The sequence below is a fragment of the Vanacampus margaritifer genome, chromosome 12, assembly GCF_051991255.1.
Source record: "Vanacampus margaritifer isolate UIUO_Vmar chromosome 12, RoL_Vmar_1.0, whole genome shotgun sequence".
Lineage (NCBI taxonomy): Eukaryota > Metazoa > Chordata > Actinopteri > Syngnathiformes > Syngnathidae > Vanacampus > Vanacampus margaritifer.
Window position 1 is genome coordinate 18568431 of NC_135443.1, and position 21235 is coordinate 18589665.

At 39.6% G+C, this 21235-nt stretch overlaps 1 protein-coding gene across 2 annotated transcripts; it reads left to right on the forward strand.

Annotated features, from left to right (window-relative positions):
• The first annotated feature begins 2128 nt into the window (after positions 1–2128).
• LOC144061637 (uncharacterized) lies at positions 2129–19952 on the forward strand. Of its 2 annotated transcripts, none has more exons than XM_077582247.1 (16): positions 2129–2342; positions 7942–8024; positions 8125–8202; positions 8965–9021; positions 9095–9286; positions 10495–10647; positions 12473–12518; positions 12592–12682; positions 12781–12922; positions 13017–13121; positions 13200–13293; positions 13374–13407; positions 13583–13657; positions 13924–14026; positions 14098–14204; positions 16368–19952. In XM_077582247.1, the coding sequence occupies exons 1-16, from the start codon at positions 2279–2281 to the stop codon at positions 16501–16503; spliced, it is 1560 nt and encodes a 519-aa protein (XP_077438373.1). In that variant the 5' UTR covers positions 2129–2278; the 3' UTR covers positions 16504–19952. The 2 variants fall into 2 exon arrangements, with proteins under 2 accessions (XP_077438373.1, XP_077438374.1); XM_077582248.1 differs by having other exon boundaries at positions 10495–10599.
• The last annotated feature ends 1283 nt before the right edge of the window (positions 19953–21235 follow it).

Below are 21235 nucleotides of genomic sequence, written 5' to 3' on the forward strand. Positions count from 1 at the left end.
TTGCAAGGATGATTTATTAGAGAGAATCTCTGGTCACACAACACTGAACATCACGTAAAAGGTGGAATTCCAGGGTGCGCGTGTCCCCTCCCTTGTGAAAGACAGCTCTTTATAGAAAGTAAAACGCCTTTTGTCCTCCCATCATGAATAAGTAAAACAGATTGGTTCTCACACAATATGTTACATAACAGAAGAAAAACAGAGAACAAAAACAGAATTTTCAGTACACAGTTCACACCTGTTTTCATCTTTTAGACAAAATATACTCTCAGTGTACTTTTCGTACTTTTTTCCCAAAACAAAATCTCACAAACAAATTGAACTTTGACAGCTCCTAATGTAGTATAGTTGTGGGAGCTGTGTGTGCGTTCTCTCTCACGAACAGAATATGTTTTCAGGCAGGACACTGAGAAGGAATTTTAGACAAAACAAGGTACCAGCTTAGGTTAAGGTCAAATTATACTGAGTTCAACACTATTTCACCTACTCTACACATCTATAAAACATTTCAACATAGTTAATATATGAAATAAGTAATTAAAAATGTTAATAATGTATAACAGTTGAAACACTCTCGACACTCCTATCTGGTCAGATGCTTTGTCGTGCACTCTGTATGGCATACAAAGCTCAATCATTAACACATATCGGTTGCACGTCTGACAAGGCCAGCCTGCGAATAGCAAAAATCTGCATATAATTGACAGCCATTATAATTGCATGCAATTTCATGTTTTTAACTCCAAAAATTCTTGAATCAATGGGAATATACCGCTATAAGTCCTCTCCATGAAAAATGTGTACCCCCCCACACACACTCACAAAAATAAAAAAAAGCAGTCTACTATAATCTTAATTGATTATTAAGATTATAGTTATTATATTATTAATGTAAAAACCTAACTAGTGGGTAAAGAGTGAGCTCACTGTAAAACAATGCAATATTGTCACACATATTTTTTTTTAAATGTATGAATGTATGTATGTAATGCATGCTTGATACTGTAATTTACTTTCTCATCATTGCCAAAAATGTGCATCTATTGAGTGATTTTTGTTGTGTTTTTTTTTTTTAAATATGAAATCAAGTAAATAAAGCTAAATTGAATTTTAGTAGGATTTGCCCTTGCCCTAGGGTTGTTGTTTTTTATGGTCAAGCATGTGTCATTTCACTCTCCATTATTTACTGATACACAATTTTGTAACTGAAAAAAGTATGTCGTGGCACCTCCTGGGATAAAGCAGATGAATTCAGCGTCCGATATCAGCATCAACCACAACGGGGTGGCCAATAGATACTGGTAGTTGAGTTTTACGATCAGGAACTAAAACATTTCCATCCATCCTCCATGCAGCCATCCATCCATCCAGCCATTTTCAAACGCATATCCGGGTCGGTTGCAAGGACAGCAGCTTTAGCAGGGAAGAATAGAAAATTGCCATACATTTTATGCAATTTGAAAGGGAAAATACTCTATTGGGATATTTAAGTCTTGCTTGTGTTATTTTTATTTTTTATTTTTTATATCAAAGTAAACTACTAGTGGTATCAGTACTTGGTATCGGTGACTACTCAAGAATTTGAGTACTCATACTGATATTGGCCTGAAAGAAAAAAAGTAAAAGTGGTACAGTATAATGTTTGAGAATTGCGCTCGTGCATGTCAGTGAGGGGTGTGACATTTCAGGACATTTTAGAGAAGTAAGGCCAAAAATACGCTTTCGTACAAACACATCCTTTAATCATTAAAATCTGGCAGGGTTGTTAACATAATCGCCGTGGTGTCAAATTCAGGACATTCATTTACACTTATCAGGGAATTTAAGCAATGTAAAGTGCACTGTGTGTGGTAACACCAAGGAGCAAATATGCAATTGAAGTGTGACAGAGCTGAACCACAATTATACTTGAAAAGACAGAAGAAAGAGCACCATCTGCAGGATCTGTCGGAATTTTAAAAAAATATTTTGTCAATGTGTATTCCAAAATGTGATCTTATCAAAATGGAATGTGGCTATCAGTGCATTGGAATGAGAAGAGAACTATGTGACACGGGGTAGGAGGAAAAAAAAGGTGTACTGCGCCTTTAAGCAGCCGCTCCAGCTCGTCAGGAAGCGGCTGGAGACTCATCCGCCACGGGCAGATTCCCACTCCACCGTCCGACACTGTCCTAAAATCGCAGACCTCAACCCTGATACCACGGCTTGTGCGGTGTCGACGCCGCCCGAAGTGTGTCTACAATTTGATTTTTCGCCGGGGCTACTTCGGGGGACGATAATGCTGATGGTTGCGCTCATGAAAATCACCCGAGACATATGTCGCCTGTTGGGGCTCGCCAGCGGTAAGAAACACTTTGCGTCAAAACTTTTGAAAGTCGAGCAAAAGTGAGCAAACAATCAACTCGATGCCTTAGGCGAACCCTCGCTAGTAGTCGGACTCTCAACTCGTCGTTTTGTGTTCGGAATGTGGAGATAGAAACTAGTGTTTTAAGATGAGTCGCCAGCTACACCCTTTTCCTCGCACCACCTTTAGTCAGTCCGTGCCATAAAAGTGAGCTCGTGCACTCCTTTAGGCCGCCTCATTCCACGGAATGTGTACTAATAATGAAACGCACAAGTGAATTGTAGATATAAATACAGTATGGCTTTGGTTTTATACTGCAAAAATAAGGATGGGTGAGGCGAGAGGGAGCACGTATCGTTGGCAGAGCCCTGGAATTAAATGAAATAGAAACAACAAAAAACGGGTGTTTTTGGCTATCACTAGGGATGGGAATTGATAAGAATGTTGTCATTGGGTAGGGGAATGAAATGCATAATACCAACGATATAAGATCTCATTGAGGTTCAACAATTCAACAACTAATCGATTATCATCAATAATAATTTTGAAAATCAATTAATTGTCCAAATCCTCGAAATTTGAGCCCCTCAACATTAAACGTTCTCCGATTTCTATAGTCCTACATGGAAGCAGACTCTATATCTGTGGTGAATCAAAATAAAACATTTACAAACATCTGCTTTTAGTTTTGAAAACCATGATCAACACTTTTGCCTATTTTTTCTGAAATGTTGAGGACCAAACCAGTTAATGCAATGCAATACAATACAATACATATAATACTCATGAAGAAAGAACAACTAAAAGAAAGCGAATCAATTAACACACAATCCAAGTCTGACTGATCATACATTAATCTAACAGTACCTTTCTATTACATCATCCCTGTGCCTCACTCTCCAGGCATAACCAGACAACCCACGCTTAATCCAACGTAATAGTTCAATTGAGCGTAAATCCAAATGCCTGGAGATAAGCGTGCGATGCGGGGATGATGTGCTCAAGAGTTAACTAGATACTGCTCTGCTGGTCACTTGTGAGCTGAGTTTAATAGATGGGGTGTGCATACGCTCCAAGAGAGTTGTGAGCTTTTGTGTGTCAAGTGACTAGACACACTAACATTGTATGAACAATGAATGGATGAAGGTTTACATAACATAACACTAAATAAACATTGACGTCACTGAGAGGACCGTGGATGTAAACATTGTACATCACAATGAACAACAACAGTGTACATTCTTTGAAAACTTGTTGTCCTGGGGCATATTTTGAATGGCATTTTTCCACTGGATATTTGTGTATTATTATATTTTAATCTTTTAACCATTTAATGTTTTTTTCTGTTTTGTAAATATATTGAGAAAAGGTCAGACAATATCTTTATGGCTATTATGCTTCGGGTGCCTTTTAAATGTGCCAGGTTGCTTCAACCTTTGTAAATGTTGTTTCCTCTGCTTTCCCAGTATTCCCAGTACCAACTGGTGGCTAAAAGTAGGACACATGGAATTGGACAGGATATATTAGTATTTATGAACAATGGCAACAATTACAGTTGAAGCTTTTGTTCAAATAGAGAACATTTTCCCATATTTTACTCTATATCAATAATTAACATGTTTAAAAGGGGAAGTTAATTAACCCACAAGTTTTCTTTTTTATTTTATTTTATTTTAATATTGTGTTTGTGGAATACGAGTTAAGCAAAAAAATGCACCCGTTTTTATCCATCTCGGGGGGCGGCCATTTGCCACTTGCTGGCGATTGAAAAGGACATCACAGTTGATCAGGGCTCAGGTAGCAACCAATGGGCTCTTTGCACAAATCCACTACTTCCTGAGCTCAGCACCACTCCTTCACTTCCTGTCTTTCATGATTGGACAAACTGATTAATCCAGGTGTGTCTGGCCATTGTCGTCGTGGTTACCTAGGTCAGGTACACCTGGATTAATCAGTTTGTCCAATCATGAAAGACAGGAAATGAAGGAGTGTTGCTGAGTTTAGAAAGTATTGGATTTGTGCAAAGAGCCCATTACGTCTCAGCTTGAAGTGAGCCGTGATTGGTTGCTGCTTCGGTTTGGCAGAGGAGGAATTGAACGAAGCTAGACGGACTTTGTTCACAAGAATGAGCTCATGCTTTTCCCTCCTACGTGCTTGTAATTGTGGCACAAGTATCTGGCGAGATATTTAATTATTTCAGATTATTATTATTTTTGCCTTCATGTATAGGCTGCTGGTTTCGGCCGCCTTCATGTAACCATGCCATCAAGTATTTGATACCTGTAAATAAGGCTGGTAACGGTATCTAAAGGTGTCACTTTGCTGGTAACATGATCTGCATGGATTGTGGGAAATGTAGTTCATAGTTAATGCATGCTGTAAACTTATTTTAAAACCATCGGACCTTTTTAAAGTTAAAGTACCATCGATTGTCACACCCACCTAAGTGGGGCGAAATTCATTCTCCGCATTTGACCCATCCTCTGAGGGAGGGGTGAGCAGCAGCAGGGGCCGCCCTCGGGAATCATTTGGTGATCTAACCGCCAAATGCCAACCCTTAATGCTGAGTGTCAAGCAGGGCGGCAATGGGTCCCATTTTTATAGTCTTTGGTATGACCCGTCCAGGGATTGAACCCATAACCTCTCAGTTTCAGGGCGGACACTCTACCACTGGCCACTGAGCTGGTTTTTAGGCTCTCGCGCCCCAGATAAAACGATATGGCTGGCCACAATTGGCCCACGGGCAATGAGTTTGACACATACGCTTAGTTAAATAAATCTCCAATGAGAATATTCAGTCTCAATGCGACTTATATTACAGTACAGGGCAAATTTTCAGTCTCTATTTGAAATTTTATTGTAAATACATAGAAATACCTTGGCATTTAGTTTTAGGTATTTTTTTATTAATAAAAAATATTTCAAGGTAAATTGTGGTTTTCAATTCTATTTCTATTATATATTTATATAATTTGTTTGTACTCAATACCCTGCTATAGGGCTGTGAAATTAATCAAAATACAATTTCAATTATTACACTCGACAATGACAAAATCGGCATAATCATAAACAAAATAAAAGATTATTAATACTAATTTTAAGTTGTTTAAATTTATATAGTTATATATATATATATATATATATATATATATATATATATATATATATATATATATATATATATATATATATATAGTTTTATTTTAAAATTCAAATTTAATAAATCTTGTTTGACCCAAAAGAAACTTCCATGATTATAGTGTTTTAAAGGAAATTTATTTGTCTTAATATATTTTTTTACAAGTTTAAAAATTTTCTTGTTTTGTACCCAAAAAAATTCCCAATTGTGATTTCAATAATTACCAAATGAATAGTGATTAATTTCTGTTTTCATAATCAAGCAGCCCTACTCTGTCTGTGGTAGTTTTGCCCTCCAAAAGGAAAACAAACAGCATTGCTCGTATGAAGTTAAAAACGTAAAAAAAATAATCATTTAAGAGTTATCATACTGAAAAATAACCAATAGCCAAGAATAGTACTGGCAATTTCATGAATCAACCTCAATCCAATGTACAACCATTGATACAAGCTAAGAGGACCATAAATAAAGTATTGTTTTGTAATAGAACGCCATTATTACATTTACACATCCAATATGTCCTTTTTCGAAGTACTTTTCAAACACATTCCAAAACATTAAATGTAAAACACATTGATGCTGTGAAACACTCAACATTTCTGATGTTTAAAAGCAAACATCTGGGGGTATGTTTGTACAAAATACTTGCTGTAGCTGTACAACATTTTTTAAAATTGCTCCAGGAACGAAAGCACAAAATATAGTATACATAATATTTGTCATACAGCGACGTTGTACCTTTAATGTGAGTTAAACCACACCCTAGGAGTTTAAAGGACCTCAAGGCTGAGTTCTTGTTGGAGCGCTGTTGTGTTGTGCATTCATGTGGAGGAAGCTTTTATTTAAGCCAAACACTCTGACCTGGAGAGACAGAAGCGCTTTTGTTGCTGCTGTCCGACCACCTTGGATGCTTGCTACAAGAACATTCCACTAATACAAAACCAAAAGTACTAGAGTAGATAGCCGGGCATGGAATGCTGCCCTTTTTTTAAATTATTATTTTTTTTAATGCTTTGTGAATGTTCTCAGGTCAAAAGAATTAAAAAGTGTGGAAAAAAAAGGGCAATGCAAAGTGTCTCATGAGTCACTCTGTGAGTCACTTTTACATGTATTACTATTTTATCCTACTTGAACAAACGGAAACCTGACACCGCACCAGTTCCCACATCTCGGTGTGTTTCCTCATCCTTTGTGTGCCCCCACTCGACTCCACTACTGTGAGCCGAAATCATCCGCAGGACTTTCACAGTGGTGTTTCTGAGAAGAAGGTTCTCAATGTCAAACACTGCTGTGGCGTGGATTTGACAGTTCAGTTTTCTGTCAATATGTCAGCTTTCCTGGATTTTTGGATAAGAAACTATGACCTCACCTCTGCAATCTCAAACGTCATTAGAGTCAATGCCCCTGTACTTTAATATAACATTGAAGTCATTGTTTATCTTGCCATCTAGGTGGCCACAATCTTGCAATCTGGGCCAATCCATCCTGACTTTTCACTATCTAAGATTCCACCAGGCAGTACAGTATGCAGTAAAAATGGGACAATATTAGCATTAAGAGTTTAAGACCCATAAATCCCAGCTAGGTGAATCCTTAATGGTTGGATACAATTCATCCAGGAACTCTGGTATAACTTTTATTTGTTTATTTAATATTTCAAAACAATTTGTCTAATTGGAAATAATGGAAATTGAATCAATCCAGCAGCAAACTGTCATCATTATAAAACCTTTATTAACCCGATATAGTTTGCCCATATACAGGCAATGTATTATGTAACATTTAATGATATTTGGCGTAAAAAATTTAGAAACACTCTTAATAACATTAGAATAAGGTCATAAGGTAAAAAAAAGAAGTTAAAATAATAATAATAATACAAATAATTCTTGATTAGCTAACAACTGGAGAGCTGTGAACCCCACAAAATTGCCTCCGCTCCGCTCACTCATCCGCACTATCATTATTTATTTACCGAAGCCGAAGAAGACACCTTTGCATTGCGTGAATCGTCGTTTCTTCATGGCGTCATCCTGCTCAATTGGTGTGCTGTCACAATGACATAACTGTTCACAGACAAACTGATCAAACCAGTTATTGTTGTGAAAGCCACTAGTGTGGACATTCCTGCTTTGGTAGGCGTGTCTCACACACACACACACACTCAGGCAACACTGAGTGTTGAGTCTCTTCCATCAGTTTGCTGGTGTAGTCAACAGTAAAATAGACGAGCGTATCCGTTTGACCATATGCCAACTGCATTTTAGGTCACGAAATAGAATTGTGGAAAAGTACTTTAAACTGTACACATACGGTTACACTTAGCGCCTTTAGTGCCTCCTGCTAATTTGGAAAGTAATTCAAATGTGTTTTATTGTGGACAGTGTTGAAAAACTGTACTGAAATAAGAAGTTAATGGTTGCATATACTGTACATTATGACCCATTCTCCCCAATAGGTCCGTCTGCGCAGCAGCAGGAAGAACAGATGGACTATGGTGCTGCGTTCCCTGACCCAAATGATGCTGCGGCTTTTTCACAGGTAAATAAACAGTGTCACGCTGACAGGGCACGGTCAACACTGTGTAGTTAAAGTTTTATAGTGCCACTCTGACTGACTTTCTGCGTGTGCACATACTCAGGAGGCATTACATGTTGAGGATCTGAGCGAGGATGAGAAGTTCGGACGCAGAGCCGAGCGATGCAGAACCAAGAAAAAGGTTAATGCACATATTTTGCTCCTTTTTAAACATTAAGACACATTTAGAGCTCCTAATCCATATCTAGGGCCGGAGCTGTTATTTGTGGAATTAATTAGCCATTAATAGAGTTATTGGATGAGCATTGATTTTGCATCGTTAACCCTTGAGGCACCTTGGTACCCAACATAGTCATTTTTCACATTTAGTTTAAAAGTTAATGGGCAATTTTTTTTGCCACATATCTTTTAACAAGCTGTTCTTTCAAATTATTTAACATCTTCTGTAGGCGGGCGGCATGGCTCAGTCGTAGAGTGGTTGTCTCCCAACCCAGAGGTTGCGGGTTTGATCCCCGGGCCTTGTGACCACGTCGAAGTGTCCTTGAGTAAGATACTGAACCATCAATTGCTCCTTATGCTGATGTGAAGTCAGTGTGAAGCACTTTGAATGGTGGGACAGGGCTATAGTGACCATTTACCATTTTGTTACAACCTATTAGAAATAGTCGATTTTCATCGACTGTACACTCTAGGACCATTTGGGGGCGCTTTTGGCTCCTATTAGAACAGACACTTTTCCATATACTGTAATCCTGATATGTTATAATGCTTTCATCATGAAAACAGAATGAATCCATCAGAGATGGATGAATAGACAGTATACACAAACAACTGAGAGCTAATTAATGAGCTAAGAGGTCACAAAGTATCCTTGACTACTAAAGACAATTTTATAGAGATGTTCTTGTTGCCTCCAAGCTTGAGTTTCTAAATGTCTTTCCAGCTCCGTCGAAATCGTAAGAAGTTAGAACAAGTGAAACAAAGCGACAAAGCTGACCAGGTAGTCATTGTGTTTTCTACATCTGATTTTGCTGTACTATGTTGGATAGTAATAACATTGTCCTCCTTGCTAGGATGAAGACGATAGAGGCGGTGAGTCGGAATTGAATGACAGTGATTCAGAAGCGGAAGCTAATGTGGAGGAGCAGACACATCTGCAAAAAGAGGACAAAAAGGATGCAAAACCAGCTGCCTTATACAAGCTCGCTACCTCCACCTCTGCCACTCCCTCCAAAGAGCGTCAGAAGACTCGATCAAATGAAGAGGTAAGAGCTCGTTCACGTATTACTACTGTCCTGAACCCCTGGGGGAGCGGGTGGGGAGCGGCCCCCGAGAGCGTTTGATTTTTAGAACGACACAAAATTATAACAACACTTCAGGAACTGTTATAAAAAGTCCCAAAACTTTCAATCCATATGTTTTCATAAACTCTGTGCTTTGAGTTCAACCAACATTACAGTTATATATTTGTTTAGCTATCAAATGGGGCTGTATAGCTATTGAAGGTTTTAGTATTCGCGTATCCAACTTAAAATTCTATCAAATAATCGAGTATTCTGGTAAAATGCATACTTTTGCTCGGCTAAAGAACAATTGTGAAGACACAAGAGTAAATAAGACATTTAAGTTACTAATAAACGGCCAACTAGGTTTCTTTTTTTAGATAAGCAACATTTTTTTAAAATATTTAAACTGCATAGCAGCAAACTATACTTTTTGGAAACATTAGATGAGATTTTGGGTTATGAGACGCAGTGACGTCGGAATCGCAGTAGTACTTTTGCCTGCTAAAACAGCACATTTCATTAAGCCATGTTTGTTAAAAATTGATCGGAAGGAACTTTAACTTGTCAGGCTGTCAGAAACAAAGTCAAGTGTATAGATTCATCCATCGAAAAGTACTGGTAGTTTGATGCAGTCATTGCTAGCCACTAATACTTTCTTGTTATATTTCAGTTGAATGTGAGTTATATTTAAAGTTGAGTGTTCAATGATTTAAGGAATTTTTACTGTCATACCAACACACATTTCCACGTCATGGCACGAAATATGATACCCAAGGTCTCAGGTTAGTCCAGTAAGTTCCAAGGTTTGTGAAAATAAAAATAGAACAAAATAAATATGATAAAGAGATAAGGGGGAATTGCTTATTCCGGGTTTTGAAAGATTGCAAAGAGACAGTGCAACAAAGGTGTGACTTGCATTAGAAAGAACATTCAAAGCGCTTGAATTTCACTTGATATTTATAAGGATATTTTCTCCTTTACAAAAACAAGAGTGTTCAAGAATAGTGTTCAACGTGAAGGGATGAATGGGCCTCATGGTAGTTTTTAGCACCGTAGTCAATTAATAATTTTTATTATTTTGCGATTTCAATATCAATCAAAAATACTTGTGATTTTAATAACCGCCCAGCTCTCACTTTCTCTGTCTCTAAGTCATTGTACAGCATGAGTCTTGCTGTGGTCCACAGGAGCCCGAGTGGGATGTGAGTAGCGCCTTCTTTGCCAATGCTGCCAGCCACATCAAGCCGAAAGGAACATGCCGCAAGTCCAAAGAGAACAAGGCCAGAAAGGAGGTAGTTGTACAGTTAATCCAGCATGATGAGGCGTGTGTGGCACTACTGGTGAGTTTGCAACTCTAGGTGGTGCGAAGTCTAATGTGCAAAAACTAGACTTTGGACCACCTTTAAAAACAGCTGCTGAGGTGTGTGTGTGTTTGGTCTGGGCATTTGACTGGATGTCCTTGATAGACTATGGGGCAAGTAACGTCAACAAACTTTTTTTAAATAATTTTTTTTGCTTTAACTCTTTGACTGCCAGATGTTTTCAGAAACGGGATGTCGCCAGTGTCAGCCGATTTAAGCATTTTGACTGATCTTTCAAGGTCCACAGAAAATGTTGTGTTTGGACTATGGAAACACACATACTACCAAATGAAAGAATGAACTCTCATCTTTCATCAGAAAAAAAAGTTTGTTTCTACCTTATTCCATTCTTTAGCAATCAACAATAGAAAATGGTTAGTTTCACCGAAATGCTCTGTTTTGAAACAAAAAGCGGAGAAAAAGAGCTTTTTGTGAAACGATGTTATTTCATGCACTCTAGTGAATTCTACGCTTCTTTTTGTCCATGAATGATGCCACAAACACCTAAATAGTGCTTTACTTCTGTAATACACCACCACCAACAATGAAAAAGTGTTTTTAGATTGCAAAATACGTTTATTTCCATTCAACAGTGTAACAATTTGACAAAACAATTTCGCAAACTATTTACAAATGTGTGCAACTGTGGTACTATTTACAATTATGTGGATGTTTCAAATACAGTTTTTCTTTTTGTAACACTGCCCTGCGTGCAAGGAGAGGGAGCAGGATGTGCACAACAGAGTAGTTTCACTTCGATTGTCCGTTTCGCGTGCAGACGTTACACTTTCTTGACGGCCTTTTTTTCCGGGGAATAGCAAGTAGCAGACTGTACCCACTCCTCCGATGAATATGCATTGGACTCGGGGCACTCTTCGTCGTCCGATTGAACGTCTGCCTGAGCGTGCTCGGTTGTGCTCCGCGTTTATCGGTGTTAGCATCGCTAGCCCGTGAACCTTTATGACGTTGTCATAGCCGCCGCGTCAGCGCTTCCAACTTCAGCGTCAACCTCGGAGTCACCATCATCATCATCGATGATGATCATTGTCGTCATCAATGTGCTCTTTAGCGTTGGTCGATGCCTTTCGTCTTTGAAAAAAATTCCCAAGTGTGAGCTGCTTGCAACCGGTCGCCATTGTTCGCTTCCTCAGCCATTGTCCCCTCTAGCTCCGCCTCACGTCTTCTACTGACGCCTACCCAATCTTGTCAAACGAGAGTCATTGCTGCCATCTAGGGGCCAAAAATAGTCATTAGGCTAACTAGATCTGCTTGAAACTTTCACCACAGCTGGCCAAGGCTTTCTTCCACCCATTTCCCCCAAAAATTTGGAGAACGTCTTTTAACGTCCTTGGCGGCCCTCCGTAGGTTTTTACTAAACGTCATTTAATGTTTTTGGCAGTCAAAGAGTTAACAACTCATTCATTGCCAGCCATTTGCACTGATCACAACCCTAGAGTGCCAGTATTTAAAAAAAAAAAAGAATATTTAGGTTGTGACATGAAAGAAGCAAAATATTACATTCACAGTTCTCATTAAAATGCATTGCAAACTAAAAACAGTCAAACTTCCATCATAATAGTTAAATGAATACCCCTCTAGCAATGTCAATTAAAGCTAAGGTTTGTCAAGACAGAATTACTTTTGTATTAGGTTTGCCATATATTTCATCGACCAACTGCGGTTTTGGCTAATGACTGCATATCTACTGTATATTCGTTATATTGTACATTATCTACCTGTCATGATGTATACGTTTGTACTTTGTAGTAGTGATTTTAAAGTGAATATGTTGATGCCTTTGCAGACAAAGGTAACTGACATCACGACAAAAAAAAGCACATCACTTGCAGGTAAATAATGATGGAAAATAACATCAAATGAACATGTATGTGTGGACTTAGCAAGCATATTTCTTCACTGTAGAAAAGGGAATAAAGCTTGTGCAAGAGGGGGAGTACTTACAAGCAGCCCAAATGTTTACAGAATCCATCAAATGTGATCCAAATGATTACAGGTGCGTGCCCTTGTCGATTTTTTTTATTCCTTTAAATTGCTAAGAAATGGCATGATTGCTAGAAATGTATGTTGTGATTGAAATTGATATTGCTGCAGGTTCTTTGGAAATCGTTCTTACTGCTATTACTGCTTGGAGCAGTACCGTAAGGGCCTATCAGACGCCGAACGCTCTATCCAGCTGGCTCCAGACTGGCCCAAAGGACACTTCCGCAAGGGCAGTGCTCTCATGGGCATGCAGGTGGACACTAGCGCACTGCACTCGCTTTACTCGATGACATATAGCTTTTCAATTGAAAATAATTGTTTGACATCTGCATGCGAACGTCTCTTAGCGGTACAGTGAGGCAGAGAAGGCCATGGAGCAGGTGCTAAAACTGGACAAAAACTGTGAAGAGGCTGTCAATGAACTCTATAACTGCAAAGTGTTGCAGTTGATGGTAAATACCCATGAAAATTATTTTCTTTTATTTATAATGAAGTAATTGTCTGAAGATATCCTGCTTACTGTGCTTCAGGAGATTGGTTTCGAACAAGTGGAGAGCACATTGCTGCTGGAGAAATTCTCAACGGTGCAAGCAGTTATGGCATCTTGTTCCGATGCCGCTGGAGGTTACTCGCCACTCTTGTGACATAAAGAATCATTTCGAGTGTAGTCCCTTCATCAAGCTTTTGCTTGTTTTGTTTTGCAGCTGCAATCCAAGATCAGTCAGTTGTACAATATGGGTAATGTGATATTTATTCATGTCACTATAAAGCATTTTAATACTTGCGTTGTTATTGGTTAACACACGTCTTAAGCCTTAAGACATCTGGCGACGGACGTGCATGAGACAAACTGTGGTCGCGTTTCATTCTTTGTTGTCATTTCACATTCCCTGTTTTTTTTTTTTACCACCAGCCCTTGCCCATCTCTGTGGGTCGGAAATGTGACGATGGAGCTGACAGAAAAACACCTAAGGGATGTTTTTGGAAAGTACGTTAAAATATTTAACAATATGTAATAATATTCATTAATAACACTCCATCATGTGGATACTAACATGGCTTGTAAGAAAGGAGGATAGTCTTGCTGTCATTAACATGCCAACGATCAAGTAGGCCTACCGTACTGGTTACGGCTAATGTGCTAACTGTACTGTTAGTTGCATGCAATGCTTGTACAAACGCAGATGAGACTTAAAATAGAAAATGTTTCTAAATCTAGTATTTGACTAGTTGCTTGTGCTCTTTACATGGCAGCTATGGCGAGATCGAGAGCATCCGTGTGCTGCACGAGAGATTTTGTGCTTTTGTTAATTTCAAGAATACCAGTGACGCCGCCTACGCCATGGACAAACTCAACGTGAGTACAGTGTGGCTTCTTCATCGCTGTCACAAAACAAAGTCCATTTACAGATTCCCTCACTTCCGCAGGGTTATTTTATTGAGAACACACGATTAGTGGTGCGCTATCCGGACCGGCGCCCTCAGCGATTCCTTCCTATTCCACTCAGTGTCACACAGCAGGCAGCTGCTGCTGGGTAAGAAGCACGGCATTGTATAGCGGTACCTTGACTTTTGAGATTAATTCATCCATGCTATTTACGTAAAAGACACATGTCACTCAATCATCTCCTCATTGAAATTAATGCAGTGCCATTAGTCAGTTCTATCCATCCATCCATTTTCTTAACCGCTTGTCCTCACAAAGGTCGCGGGGGGCACTAGAGCCTATCCCAGCTGGCTTCGGGCAATGAGCGGGGTACCCCCTGAACTGGTTGCCAGCCAATCGCAGGGCACACAGCGACAAACAACCATTCACACTCACAATCACACCTATGGACAATTTGGAGTGTTCAATTAACCTGCCATGCATATCTTTGGAATGTGGGAGGAAACCGGAGTACCCGGAGAAAACCCACGCAAGCACGGAGAGAACATGCAAACTCCACCCAGAAAGGCCGAAGCCTGGACTTGATCTCGCGTCCTTAGCACTGGGAGGCGGACGTGCTAACCAGTCAACCACCGTGCCGCCCTACTCAGTTCCAGACCCGTAAAAATGTGTTTTTGCTACGAAAAATACAATTCTATATTAAGTCTTGTGTGTTATAAAATCATACAGAAATAACAAAATAGAATAGACTCTTAACGGAGCAAATCATTTTTTGCATTATGATTTCATACTTTTATTCTGCTCCTATTGGTTTGTTGTGGCTAGCCTCCAGAGGACAGTGTAATACCTGTACATACTATGTGTAGATTTAAAGGGATACTTGACTCATTGAGCCATTTTCAGCAGTGAAAAGTTAATATTTTGTCCCGAATGAATTTGATAACTTCATTATTTTTCATGTACAATTAATATCTTTAAAAACAAATTTTACCACTTGCTATCGACTGAAGATGACATCACCTGTGCTGAGGAAGTAGGTAATGACCAATCATGGTTCATCATGTTTTCTGCGTTTGGTCAGCAAACTTAGACATGATTGGAAGTTACCTACTTTCTCAGCACAGGTAATGTCTTCAGTCGACAGCAAGTGGAATATTAGTTTTTAAGATATTAATTGTACATGAAAAATAATGGCTATGACATTAATTATACACAAATATTAACTATTTACTGCTGAAAATGGCTCATTGAGTCAAGTATCCCTTTAATGATGCAACATATAAGAACACTCGCAACTAAGATGCTGTAATATGTTAGTCGTTTTCTGCTGAGCATAAAGATGCTAGTTTTGTTAGCATGGCTATGGTATTTCTATAACATGTTAGCATGAAGCTACTTAACTACTTAGTTTGATCCAATATACAACATTCAATTCTTCTCATTTCATGTATAGTTTTACAATAAAATTCAACTTGGGAGCAAGGTTATTTTAGTTAACTAAAACTAATAAAAAAACTAAAACTAAAATTCAAAAAACTATTTCGTTAACGAAATAAAATAAAAACGAGAATGCTTAAAAAAAAAAAGAAAACTCACTGAAATTACATTTTATGTTTACAAAATAACTAAAACTTACTAGAATTATAGCAAAAATGTCCTTCGTTTTAGTCTTTGACAATTAATTTAATGCATGAGCCTTTAGGGATGATTTTAAATGTGATTTTAAATAGATTAATTTTGATATTAACCAGAATAAGGATGAAGTGTGTCACACAAAAGTGACTTCATCTAGCAGCAGCAGCCAATAGAAAAGCACCTTCAGATGATGTCGCTCCCATGGTGTTTTATAAATATTGTGCACAAGTAATACACAAAAAACTAAAACTAATACTGAAACTAAACTCAAACTAAGCATTTATGAAATAACTAAACTAATAAAAACTAACAGAACCACCCTGAAAACTAATTAAAAATAACTCAATTTAAAAAAACAAAACTCAAAACTAAATAAAAACTAACTAAAATGAAACTTTCCAAAAAGTATAATGACTCTGCTTGGGAGTGCCCGGGAGTGGCAACAAACAGCTCGAAGCAATCATTTGGCTTTTATTTTGAGGAATTGTTGACTTTGTTCTGAGGTTTTCTGCCACCATCTAGCTCTAAATTTTCCTTGTAAGTCTAGAGAGAAATATGGCAGACCGATGGCTTGTTTCTTGATGAAACTCACAACTCAAGGTACCTCTGTATTTTTTTTTGTCTTCATACACACACTCACAATTTATTGACCTGTGTCCTCCTCCACTGTGCTCAGACCACAGCGGCGAGGCCCCGTGAACGGAGACGAGTGTTATTTCTGGAGAACCACAGGTTGCCATTTCGGAGAAAAGTGTCGCTACAAACACATTCCGGATCACAAAGGAAACGACAGGAAGCCGTGGCAGCCTTAAACTCACGCTTCTTCCTAGTTTACAGAACAACAGGACACCGTCAAAGGAAGTGGATTGTACGGTACTAAGCGGAGCGGCATCTCTCGACTAGTATGAAACATACCCTGGTAAAAGTGGAGTACTAAAGTCATGGTCAGTGCCAGTACTCAGGTTCAAATGCATGAGAAGTCAAGCATGTGCTACAATGACATTGACCACAAAACAAGGAAGCAACATCATCACCTCATAGTGACATCATGGCACATGCTGACTTCTCCATGCCGTAAGGCAGAGGCGGGCATCAAGGGCCGGAGTCCTCCACGTTTTGCATGTTGCCCTTCTCCAACACAGCTGATATATGATCAGCTCATCAGCAAGCTCTGCATAAGCCTGATAATGCTCCTGTTGATTGGAATCAGCTTGTGTTGGAAGTGAGAAACCTCCAAAACCTGCAGGAGATTGCCCACCTCTGCCGAAAGGGATACAAGCTAACCTCACAGACGCACGGACCGATGTTTTCTATTGGTTCGCGTCTCTACAGCAATGAACAAATGATTGTATTAGTTTATACACACACAAAAAGAGTATAAGGCCACCTTGAAAAGAAAGACATGGGGAAATTACAAGGAAACAAGTTATAGGATATATGCTATATGTTATATGCTGTTATATGCTTCTCGGTGGCAGGGCCTCGGGGGTGGATGAGATCTGCCCGGAGTTCCTAAGGGCTCTGGATCTTGTGGGGCTGTCGTGGTTGACACGTCTCTACAACATCGCGTGGACATCAGGGACAGTGCCTCTGGATTGGCAGACCGGGGTGGTGGTTCCCCTTTTTAAGAAGGGGGACCGGAGGGTGTGTTCCAACTTTAGAGGGATCACACTCCTCAGCCTCCCAGGTAAGGTCTATTCAGGGGTGCTGGAGAGGAGGGTCCGTCGGGAAGTCGAATCTCGGATTCAGGAGGAGCAGTGTGGTTTTCGTCCCGGCCGTGGAACAGTGGACCAGCTCTACAGTACACCCTCAGCAGGGTCCTCGAGGGTGCGTGGGAGTTCACCCAACCAGTCCACATGTGCTTTGTGGACTTGGAGAGGGCGTTTGACCGTGTACCTCGGGGAGTCCTGTGGGGGGTGCTTCGGGAGTATGGGGTACTGAGCCCCCTGATACGGGCTATTCAGTCCCTGTACGACGAGTTTGGTCCGCATTGCCGGCAGTAAGTCGAATTTGTTTCCTGTGAGGGTTGGACTCTGCCAAGGTTGCCCTTTGTCACCAATTCTGTTCATAACTTTTATGGACAGAATTTCTAGGCATAGCCAAAGCGTTGAAGGGGTCCGGTTTGGTGGCCTCAACATTGCATCTCTGCTTTTTGCAGATGATGTGGTGCTGTTGGCTTCTTCAAGCCGTGATCTCCAGCTCTCACTGTAGCGGTTTGCAGCCGAGGGTGAAGCGGTTGGGATGAAGATCAGCACCTCCAAATCCGAGACCATGGTCCTCAGTTGGAAAAGGGTGGAGTGCCCTCTCCGGGTCGGGGATGAGATCCTGCCCCAAGTGGAAGAGTTCAAATATCTTGGGGTCTTGTTTTGGGTCTCAGGGTAGCCGGGCTCTCCCTTAGAGATAGGGTGAGAAGCTCGGTCATCCGGTAGGGACTCAGCGTCGAGCCGCTACTCCTCTGCTTTGAGAGGAACCAGTTGAGGTGGCTCTGGCATCTGGTTCGGATGCCTCCCTGGGGAGGTGTTCCGGGCATGTCCTACCGGCGGGAGGCGCCAGGGACGACCCAGGACACCTTGGAGAGACTACGTCTCTCGGCTGGCCTGGGAACGCCTTGGGATCCCGTCGGAGGGGCTGGCTGAAGTGGCTGGGGAGAGGGAAGTCTGGGCTTCCCTGCTAAAGCTGCTGCCCCCGCGACCCGACCCCGGATAAGCGGAATTGAAGACGGAACGGAACGAAAGTTATAGGAATAAAGTTTGGAACGTATGAGGATGAAGTTGAAATTTAAAAGAATATAACAAATTTTGTGCTATGTAGCTCAAGTCCAAACCTTAACGTGTGAATGTCATAATTGCCATGCAGATGTTGAGACCAGTTGTTTTTTTGTTTCATACTAATTCTGATTTAGTCTCATACAATGAAAACCTTTTATAAGATTAGAACTGTAATAGTAGAAGTTTCATTTTGTCAAATGACAGCGACTATTTTGTGGAACGGCCACCTTTTTTGTGATTGATGACTCATTCTCATACGATGTCTGTCTGATTTTCCTCTTAAAAGTACAATTTCATGCTCGTTAAGTGGTTACATGTATAACACCTTAATTCTCAGATGTGAAATGATGACTTTTTTTTCATGTAATATTTCCATTTTACTCCTGTAATTTCTTGACTTGTACTATCATTTTTGTTATTTCTTTTCAACGTGGCCTTAACACTTTGTGGAAAAAGTAGGATGAAAATTTTGAATTGTACTTCTTGTCAGCCTTCCCTTTAAAACGGGACTCAATCATTTTGTCGTCATTTCTCTGTCCAACAACAGTCTTTCGTTTGAGCTCCAAAAAACAAAACAAAAACGCTTGAATTTAGTGCCAAGCTGCCTTGATTCTTACAGCCACAGTAATAAAAAAAACTAAACAAAAAAGAAACAAACCTACAGGGACCCAATACTACAATAATCTTTGTATTCAATAACAGACCTTTTATTATACGTTTTTATGCAGTGTGAACACATCACTGCTGAATCTATGCAAACAGAAGAATGCTGAAGTTTTTTTTCTGGCCAAATAAACACACACTTTCTCTTTCTGGCATGAAGCTGTACGTCCACCCTGTTGCCGTGTCGAGTAAAAACCACATTTGTTTTAGACAAGGCAGTTAATGAAAAGCAATGTTTTTGATTGGTCAGTATTTCGTTGAAGCAAATAATCTGGTGGTTCTGAATAGGGAGGGGAAAAAAGGCCTTTGTAGCATCCAACATTTTACAGTAACTGCAATTTCCAGTTTAAATCCTCACTACATTCATAAGTAAAAGTGACGGTATTTATTTCCTATTTATACTTGTTCATTATTTTATTTTTTGTCCTGTACACATTGTTTGAATGCTAGACAAGCATTCTTATTAAGCACACTTTTACGCTTACACAGTTTGTGGCACTTGTGCTCCTCAGTTATTTTCGGCCTTTATGTAAAAAAAAAAAAAAGAGTAATTGGACACCAGACTTGAAGAATTATTACATATGCTTAATATACCTATATGTGTTCATGTCAGCTGCTCATGATTTTAAGTTTGACAATACTTGGCTTCGTTGTTGCTTTTATTTGTGCGTTTCATCCATTTTCCAAAAGTTATTTCAGGAAAAGGCATTTTTAAATTCAATATGCACACTTAGTAACATTAGCACTGCCTTGTTTGTTGTCAACCTGTCAAATATTTTGTATTATCGTCACTGCACTGCAATAAAGATTGTTTTGTAAATGCTTTTCAACTCCCTGTCTTATGTCAGGAATTGCTTTGTGATTTTTCTTGTTTCCACAGGGTGGCAGTGTTGCTCATGCTAAGTTTCCACATGTTCCTAATGTCATCAGTCAAAAGAATGCGCACCAGGCCTGCTTCTCAGTCTATGCTCTATCATCGTAAATGCGTTGCATTGGGATGAGGTCAGGACTCTGCAGGCAGGCCAGTCAAGTTTTTCAACACGAGACTCTCCTATCCATGTCCAATTAGACCTTGACGTGTTTGCACAAAATAAACATAAATGAATGATATAATACAGTCAAACCTATACGGTGCCAGCCTTCTGCATAAAAGTTGAATATACAGCCAGTGTTTTAAACACAAAAACAAATTAACAACTTAAACATTGTATATCGACCTTATGATTATGTATTGTGTACAGGGAAAGTAAACTGAACGCATCTCACTTAACATTCCTAAGAATTAATGCAAGCTGAAAAAAGTTAACTGTATGATAAAGCGAAATGTGTGTTCACCCTGTGTTTATGTGGGAAAAGAGGCTCTACGTATCATGCAAATGTAAAAGGTAAACACTAATCCACAGGCTCCATCCCACATACACAATGCAGTAGTAATACAGTCATGCTGACAAGAACAAAGAGGAGTTTCACAACTACTGTCACTCAGTAAGCCTCTGAGTATTAGTTGTTTAGCTTGTAAATGGTGTTTTCCATTATGTGTTATCAATAAGTAAGCATTTTTGAGGCAAAGTTTTAAATACACAAAGTTAAATTCTTTGTTTTATGTTCAGTTGGACTGGAACCTTCACCTGGGAAGGGCTAGAAGCTTCTTTTTGGAAGAATTGTTGACTATCTGCCAAAGTAAGTTGAGTTCACTGTCACTATTCATTCTGGTTATATCAAGTTTGTGTTTTATATCAAGCAAGCAAAAAAAAAAAAAAAAAACGGTCTAAATTATGTCTTGTACCTTAAAAAAAAAAATCTAATGTTGGGTCACTTGTATCTTGACCACTTGACCTTGTAAGCTGTGTATGACTTTAGAGCCGTGTTTTTGTAGGAAATGCACATCCAATTCCAGGAATATTTGACTTTTGAAGTTCCACTTTACACAACCCTGCACAAGTACACCCCCGCCCCAGCAAATCTGTCCGTTGATTTGACTGTAAAAGTCTGACCAACTTTTCGTGGGGGAAGGGGGGTTGCGGCGTTGCGGCCATGTGCAAAGGCAGCTTGTTTATTGTTGGAGAGCATGTCTGCATTTGATGCCTCCGCAGATTGCGGCACAGGGCAGAGC

Excerpts from the sequence above, each read along its gene's own strand:
- LOC144061637 (XM_077582247.1), top strand. The coding sequence starts at position 2,279 with ATGCTGATGGTTGCGCTCATGAAAATCACCCGAGACATATGTCGCCTG. Across the intron at positions 2,343-7,941 it reads CCTGTTGGGGCTCGCCAGCG|GTCCGTCTGCGCAGCAGCAG; the intron begins GTAAGAAACACT and ends TCTCCCCAATAG. Across the intron at positions 13,294-13,373 it reads TTGTTCCGATGCCGCTGGAG|CTGCAATCCAAGATCAGTCA; the intron begins GTTACTCGCCAC and ends TTTGTTTTGCAG.